The following is an 8,293-nucleotide window of genomic DNA, read 5'->3' as shown; positions in this document are numbered from 1 at the left end:
CACTGTAAGTGATATAAACACTAATTTCTAAAGACAGATATACACATTTTCTGGGTTTGCAGATTGCATGATGTGTGTCTTAAGAAGTCACTATATGCCACACATGATATTAATCTTTTTTCATAATTCATAATAGCAATAGTTATTTAGATAAATGAAAACATTCCAAATAAATACTGTTTTAAAAAATCCAAAATGTTTGTTTACATCTCTGACATACATTTTAAAATGACTTGTTGGCATCTTGGAGGAGTGCCTAGACAAAAGATTCTGCAACATCAGTTGGCACCCACTTGCTCTAAATGATTTTATTAAAACTACATACAATCATGGGGAAAAAGTACAGCTCATCGATGAAAATCAAAACTGCAAATTAATTTTACTTGAACCAACACAGTAAGAATTCTATGTTTGTGATTCCAAATACAATGCAAATTCTGAATTGTGAAATTTGAGGCGATTAAGAGAAATCTGTTTATTCTCCCTAGCCCCCTGCTCTTTGATCTTTCTCCCCTCCAGGGTAGGATGCCGTAGCTTTTTACTAAATTGTTGTTTTTAAAAACATCCACCAGGCATCCATTGTCATCACATTGTTTCCCAGGTGGGGGGAATGAGAACGTCTTAGTGATGCTATAAAACACCCCTTTGCCCCTTCCCTCCCCTACCCAAAGAAGTCTGTGGAAAAGAACATTGTATATGCTTTGGGCTGCTAAGCAGTTTCCCCCTTTCTCTCATCTCAAGATAACGGTCATCTGCCTTAGATATCGAAGCTACAGAAACTTGGTTTTCAAATCTTGTGAAACTTTATTGATGGTTTAATATCCAACCGATCTTACTGCATGCACATAGGATGACAAGAATGCTGGATCACAAACACTTTTTTTTTAAGTTTTGTTTGGTTTTGTTTGAAAGCAGAGTTGTTACAGCGGATTGGCAGGTTCACAGCGGTGAGTTGATAACTTACTAAAGTGCTTGCCAGAGGGCCTGCACTGTACACATGAAGATTTAACTAGGGCAGCAGAACTACTGGGGACAGCTTGCTGCTGTTTGTTGAATTTAAATACAAAAACAGGAAGACCCGTGACAGATACCCCAACTTAGGTTAACTTGTAAACAGGACAACATGGAAGGAGTTCAAACAGAAGTAATTCAGACAAACTGCAATTTTTCGGCCGTGTCCCTCTGGCCCTGCTTCAGAGGTGGGGGTACTCCGTTCTTTGGGGAGAAAGAGGGTAGACCTACTTTTTTGCTTCCTTCTGACAAATGTCCTGGGCCTTGGAGACAGAACTAAAGGTACTGATTTGAGATAATCCCTGGGGACCAAGAGGAATGGTGGGGCAGGCTCTCACGTACTGAAAAATTGCAGGTTGCTCACATAATACAGTCATGTTTCAAAAAGTACCAAGCTGATGAAAATACCGTGATTATCTCTACTCAATGATTGCAATACTTGTAAAATGCTTCTATAAATCCAAATATGATTATCATGTAATTCCATAAAAATTATACGTCTGTCTCTAACAGTTGTTCTACTAGGCTAAAACTAAAGCTTCATAGACTGTTTCTAGAACTTAACAACTCCACTGCACAGATGTAAATTTTATACATTTTTTTAACTGGTACAAAGAATTTAAGTTTTTATTACTTTCTTTTTTTGGAAAAAAAGAAAAAAATAGAAACAGTGCTTTTTATCACCTTTTTATTAATGTTATTTTTCCCTCCCATAATATAAAAGTCAGCAATGATATCAATAATTTATTATACTGGAAGAAATATAAAAAGAATGCTTGTTGATGGCCTAACTAGCAGTTTTTACCTAAATAACTAGCGGCTGGTTAAGAAGCTGAATACTGCTGGGAGAATGGTTTAAAGGGTGGGTTTGCACAGCTTCATTCAACTTGGATGCACAAGGGCTGCTAGAAGCACCCCCTTAACAGCATAACCTTTGGCCTGAACTGACAATGAGTAACTTAGAACCGTTGCTATATGATCGTTGGTGCAGTGGGTCGTTTAGATTCATCAGTTACTATTTTTTTTTCGTTTAGTCAACCCCAGTCCCAACCCCCTAAGTCCCTCCCACCCTTCCCCTTTCATAAAATAAAATAATGCAGATGCAGAAAAAATGACTTCTGTAGTCACTTACACTCTTCCCGAACAGCTGATAACCCCAGTAGCTTAATATTCAGCATATATAATTCATTTACATGATAAAGCACTCTGGATATGGCCCTAAACCAGTTTTTATTCATAGCTAGCATCTCTCTAGATCAACCACAAAAAAAAAAAAAACCAAAAACCTCCTACAGCCAGCAACCAAACTACGGAACCTTCAGAAATTAAAGACCCACAATATTAAAATACACAGAACAAAATATCTGAGGTATAAGATAAAAAATGTAATTTTTTTCCTCTTTTTAGTTTTTAGAGTTGCTAAAATGATGCACTACTGCATGTATTGCAATACCCAGGCCTCGGAAAGCTTCCTTTCTCCCCACATTGGAAGGTTTTTATGGTTTTGTCATTTGTCATTTAGTATGGAGCAAAACGGTTGTATCCCCCTCGGTATATACTAGCCTGCAATGAAGAAAGAACGAGACCCACATCATCAGCATGGCTCCTAGTCTTGGCATCAGTCAAGGGTGCAAAAGCATTCTGAAACAAAGCAATTTGAGGGGTGTGTTTTTTACATTTTCCTTTTGCAACACGTGGATCATCAAAAAAAGACTAATGTGAAAAATAGACACTTGAAATCAACCAAAATGGAGGCACCCCCTACCCATCCCAGATCATTCTTGAACTAGAGATAGGGCCAGTCCTGACCTCCCCCAAAAGCTCCTTATACAGAAACCCCCAGTAAAATCAAATTCTGTCAGCCAGTCCTGGCAGCTAAAAGGACTCTGATACAAACTGGACCACTGAAGGATGTGCACTGTCTCAGCCTGTTTGCTTGTTTGATTCATTAACACTATGTTCCATCGGGAAAAGCTCAATCTACACTCAAGAGGTTGAATGTAGATGACTGATTGAATGGAGTAATTCAACTCTCCTTTCCAACATGTAACTCAAGGGGACTAGGTGTTGAAGCAGAGGTTGTTGAATGCAAAATCAGGAGGAAAATTTAAATCAGCTTCTTACTTGACTTGGCTCAATGAGTTGTATAGGATTTGCTCTTAAGAGGGGAGTTGTACAGATGAATTGCTTGATGTAACTGAGCTTGTGCAAAAGAATATGGTTCCCAGATCGTGGCCGAATTTCCACGACCACGCTCCTGCGAATTGTTTGCCCATGGCTTTAGACAGCTACGAGGTGGCACTTAACTTATTTCGTTTTTCTAAAAGTTTTGGCAATTCAAATGAATGCCTATGGGGATTGAGCTTTAGGATAAGGACTGATATTCTTGATCCCAAGCAGAAAGCTGCATGCCAAAAGCTTTGTAATGATTGCATACGCTCTCACGTGATGGGCACGTCTTACTGTACTCAAGAATTTTAGTGCATAGAAGTTTGAACAAGTACAGGCAAATTCACCCACCCACACCTCCCCTTTTTGCCCTCCCCCCACCCCCCAAACAAAAATCCAAACCCCCGCAAATCAAAAGACAACCCCAAACCCAGCTGATTCCTCCTAATTCCTTATGTACTAGGCACACACACAAAGTGTGCCCCTCTCTATTTTCTTTCCTGGGCGACTATGACTTTAAACATGAATTGTAATAGGGGAGGAGAGGCAGTCAGATTCTCAGCTGCCTGACAGCAGAGGCCTGGAAGTGTGCAGCTTAGCTCCTCTGAAGTCTGTGCTGGGGCTGGAACCTTGGGGCTATGTGAATGAGCAGCAAGGGAGGGAAAAAAAAGAAAAAAAAAAGTTCTGCATTGACACTGCATTCTGTTAGTGATGGATTTAATTATCAAAATGACTAATTATTCCATTAAGGTAAGTGCTCTGCTAGGTGAGACTTGCAAAATTAGAAATATAATAACTTACATGCACTACATTGCCAAGAAATTAAGACATTTATCAAGTTTACTGGGAGGATTAATGTGGCATTTTAGCTGCTGTTAGATTAGCACAAGAGACAAATTCAATTAAGAGAAAGTGAGAGGACGTCAACAGTCAACCCATATGAAGGTCCCAGCTGGGGAAGGGAAGGGAGGCAGGAAGAAGTGAGGAAGAGGTGGAGTTGGTACTCACCATGGCACCAACGCCGTAGGTGGGGGCTGGAGCAAGTGTGTGGTGGTAGGGGTCGGCAGCATAAACTCGTCCGTAACTGAAAGGAAAACAGAGGTGAAGATTAATCCATAATATGTGCTTACAAACTAATAATAACAACCACAAAATGCAAATACCAAGACAGTGTGGAAGGGCCCTATTCATCCTCATAAATAAGAAACATATTCCAATCTTCACATAACATGAAAAAGTCCACCTGTGTGTTGCACATTCTTTTGTCCATTTAACATGGCTGGAAATATCCTTTCTCTCATAAGACCTTTTGTAACTGCTCATGTAGCTATCTTAGAGACTGAGGCAGGCAAAGGAAAAAAGAAAGAAAGAAAAAAAACTTGAAAAAAAATGTTTTTAAGAAGCCCAGTATCCCGAGAAGACATCTTAACATTCAAGAGAGTCCTTTTCCCCTAATTTAGTTGTCACTAATCAGATGAGACAGGTGGGCCAAAAACAGGGAAGTGACCAAGTCTATGCAGTTAGGGTCCAATATCTTAGAATGTACAGAGAAAATGCATTCAAACTGAAGCATCCTTGAAGGGTTTGCAGGAACCCTCACCCCCACCATACTGAGGAATTAGAGCTGATTTGCTTTCAACCCTATCACTCCAGAACCTCTGTCTTATCAATCTCTGGCCAAGTTTCAAACACTATTTCTTAATGACATTTCCTTATATTTGAGTTTTTCTGTCTCTTTACCATCCACCTCACTCCACTGCCATGACTTCCGGTTCAGGTTTCACAATAAAAATGAAGGGATGGAAGCCTGTTGCATTCAGTGGCTACTAAGTGTCTGAGACTGAACGATGCCACAGATCAGAAATTAGGGTTTGGAGAAGTTAAGTCATTTGCTCAAGGTCAAAGAACTAGACTGAGATGGAGCTGATTTTTAAATTTATCAGAGCAACTGGAATGCTCTTTCCATGGAGGCATGTACCCTTACTTAAGCGACCTTGCAGGTATCTTCTCGAAAGTAGTTTGAATACTGCTCTTTCAGTAAGGATCAAAGTTGAGACACAATCTTAAATGGGGTTCCTGGAAGCAGAGTCTGAAATAGAGATTCCTGTGCATATGAAGAAGGGGAAGGAGAAGGAGGCAGGCAGTTCCAGAGCAAGGGATAAATAGAAATGGTCTGAGCTAGAGACTAGCTCTGACCTGATCCCATGAGTTGTAACCTAGACTTAATTCCCACCTGGAGGTAAATGGTGGGGTTTTTTAATGCTCATTTCAGTTAAGCCTTAGGTGTGCTTTTTTGAGGGGTGCAGGATAGCTTCTGAGTTCAAGTGGCTTTCTTGGGCAGAGAGTAATTCCCTGAAAAACGGAATGGCTGAGCACAGGAGCAACCAATACCTACAGCAGCTGGGGAATGGGTGTACTAGCCACTAAATGGGAAGTATATGGATTATCAATACCTTTTTATTCTTCGACTTCCCTTTAAATAATGAAGGAACAAGGCAGGAAGAAACGGTTTGTCTGTAGTATCAACTACAATCAACCTTAAGCTACCTCCCATCTCTTGGAGTCTAATTTGCATGCCTTTTATTCCTCCCCTTCCTTATCTTTTCTCCATTTTGCTTCCAATCTTCTTGCTCATAGCCGATGGATAAGAATGTACTAGATGGGTGTGACATTACTGCTTATACCATAGAGCCTGGAAAGGTGGGAAGAAGCTGGGTGAAGAAGCTTCTAACAGGCTCTGAGGTGGGCTCCACATGGAAGTAAAAAGTGATTCTACCAGTTCTCATTAGACAGGTCTTATTCCCACACTCTCTTTGCCTGTTTCAAAGGGCACTGAGCTCAAATAATCCAGATGAAGCTTTTGGCTTCAATGCAGTGTGTTCTCTTGATCCTCAAAAGCAGTGACATGAATGGATATTTCTTTTCTGGGGGGAATCTCTTGTGAAACAGTCAACCCTCCCCCTTGCATTTCCTTCCTTGGGATACTCTCTAGCCTGTTGGATCATCAAAAATGCCCTTCAAAGATTCTCCTGCTCTCTGGAATGAAAAACAGATGGAAGTCCAAGACAGAGGGTGTGTTAAAAGAAGAGCAATGATAACTTTTTTGAAGAAATCACTTATTCAGGGAGGTCACTCATGAAACCTGGGCCTCGATCCACATAAAATTAGAAATAGATATTAATAGGTGTAAAAGAACATGGGATACAACTTTATCATTGACTTTTATTTTATGAGAAAGCAAAGTTAATAGTCTAGAGGGGAAAGCACTGTTAATAGTATTATTTTTTATGCATTTTCACTGGGCAAAGCTCACTGTATGAACAAGACATAAACTACAAAAACTGGAAACCCTTGGAAATGTACTAAGTGATGCCACAGCATGGTGTTCCTTCAAAAGGAGGGTGAAGATGCAAATTTAGAGCAATTACTTTTTAAATTTTAATTTGGGGAATAGTTTTACTATGGCAAAATTTTCTCTTTTGGGGAGGCAACATATTGGTAGCCTGAATGTACTCCAGGAAAACTTAGCTCCCACCTTCTCCTCCCCATACTTTAATTGTAAATTCTTATTTGTTTATAACACTGGGCAGAGCTTCAACCTTTGTGGAAAGCCCAAGGTAACAATTTGGCAACATTTTCTTCCACGGCAGAATTAAAATACAGCAGCGCTCCACTATTCCTCATAAATGAGCAGGCTCCTCTTCTCCTCAGGGTGACCTCTACCTTCAGAATCCGATGGTTTTATTATGATTAATAAATTTCATTTCCACAGAGGAAAAGGGACCATGTCAGCTCAAACTGAAAGCAAGAAAGCTTCTTTTCAAATGCAAATTTCTGAACACGCCCTTGTGTGACACTCCAATTTAGACACAAGGTCATTAAGGGAGATGTGGACTCCAGCATTAGTCTTGCAACAGATATGCCAGGAAGGTCAGTGACCTCACGTCCTCAGAGCTGGCTAAGCATTGCCTGAAGGAAGAAGAGTGATTCCCAGCGACCTCAGAGGAGTGATAGGAAAACGTGTTATGACTGCCATGTTATGAGTGACCTTTCACAACACCCATCCTTGGCCAAAGTGGACAACAGTGCCATCAGGTCATGATGCCCTCTGTTTCCCCACATCCCATCCATCAGAAATTACAGATCAATTCTTACATGTGTCCACCTCACTCAATTCATACTACCACTATCCTAATATCACCAACCAATAGAACCAAATCAACAACAGCCTGAAGTCAACTCTCATCTCTTTGGTTCTACTTCTGTTTCTTTAAACCACCAGCCATTTATATTTATATCTATTAAATCTATCTTTTATCTATCTATCTATCTATCTATTTCTATCAAGTCTATCTACCTAATCTATCTATCTCTATCAAAGCTATCTTTTCACCCATCTACCTAGTTAAATATAAATCTATATAAATCTAGTTATATCCCTTCTTTGTTTAAAATGCTGCAATAGTTTTCCATTGATTTTAGAAAAAAGTCCAAACTTGCATGAATCACCCCTGTCCCTTTCTTGTCCTCTTACATACCCCTCTACTCCTTGTTTACTGGGCTCCACACTGGGTTCTTCAGTACTCTGTGGACACAAGCAAATTCGTTCTCTTCTTAGGGCTTTGGCACTTGTTCATACTCCATCTGAATTGCTTCCTTGCCTTCTTTATGTCTCAGATCAAATGTTACCTACCCAAAGTGATGGCTCCTTTCCTGAATACTCTTTCTCAAGCACAATTTCCCATCCCCTCCTCACCCTTCATGTAATGCAGTAAATCTCTCTTGATTTTGCTTACTTACTCCTCTTCCTGATTTACCTGTTCCGCTTCCAGGAATGCCAACCCCATTGAGGCTGGGGCTGAATCTGTTTTGTTTGCTTTTGTGTCTCAGTGTCTAGCACAGCACTGGCCATGGTGCAGAGTAACAAATGAGGAGCCAATGCCACCATGTGAGTGAAGGCAGCAAGTTGAGGAGTAGAGAGGAGAGAAATGAGGCTGGGGAAGACTCTTGTACCCATCACTGTGATTCGGTCAATGGCAAGATTCTTTCAGATAAGCTATCTGAAGATTTTAGTTCAGCTGCTCTCAGAGATGTTCAATACCCTTAAAGACAC

The 8,293-nt window shown here is 40.3% G+C and overlaps 1 protein-coding gene across 11 annotated transcripts in view; it reads right to left on the bottom strand.

Moving 5' to 3' along the window:
* Positions 1 to 2,064: 2,064 nt before the first annotated feature.
* RBFOX1 (RNA binding fox-1 homolog 1) overlaps positions 2,065 to 8,293 on the bottom strand; it is a 1,495,983-nt gene continuing 1,489,754 nt past the window's right edge. For 5 of the 11 annotated variants that reach the window (XM_037029876.1, XM_037029877.1, XM_037029871.1 and 2 more), the window contains 2 exons: positions 4,189 to 4,264; positions 3,592 to 3,816 (listed from right to left, as the gene is read on the bottom strand). In XM_037029876.1, the coding sequence (XP_036885771.1) occupies positions 3,669 to 3,816; positions 4,189 to 4,264 (224 nt within the window). In that variant the 3' untranslated portion in view covers positions 3,592 to 3,668. Of the gene's footprint in view, positions 2,653 to 3,591; positions 3,817 to 4,188; positions 4,265 to 8,293 lie in introns of those variants that run through there. The other 6 variants (XM_037029874.1, XM_037029873.1, XM_037029880.1 and 3 more) reach the window with 3 other exon arrangements.

The sequence above is a fragment of the Sturnira hondurensis genome, unplaced genomic scaffold, assembly GCF_014824575.4.
Source record: "Sturnira hondurensis isolate 20B ecotype Veracruz unplaced genomic scaffold, ASM1482457v3 Scaffold0020579, whole genome shotgun sequence".
Lineage (NCBI taxonomy): Eukaryota > Metazoa > Chordata > Mammalia > Chiroptera > Phyllostomidae > Sturnira > Sturnira hondurensis.
Note: the sequence above shows the minus strand (reverse complement) of the source record. Positions and strands in the feature narration are given on the sequence as shown.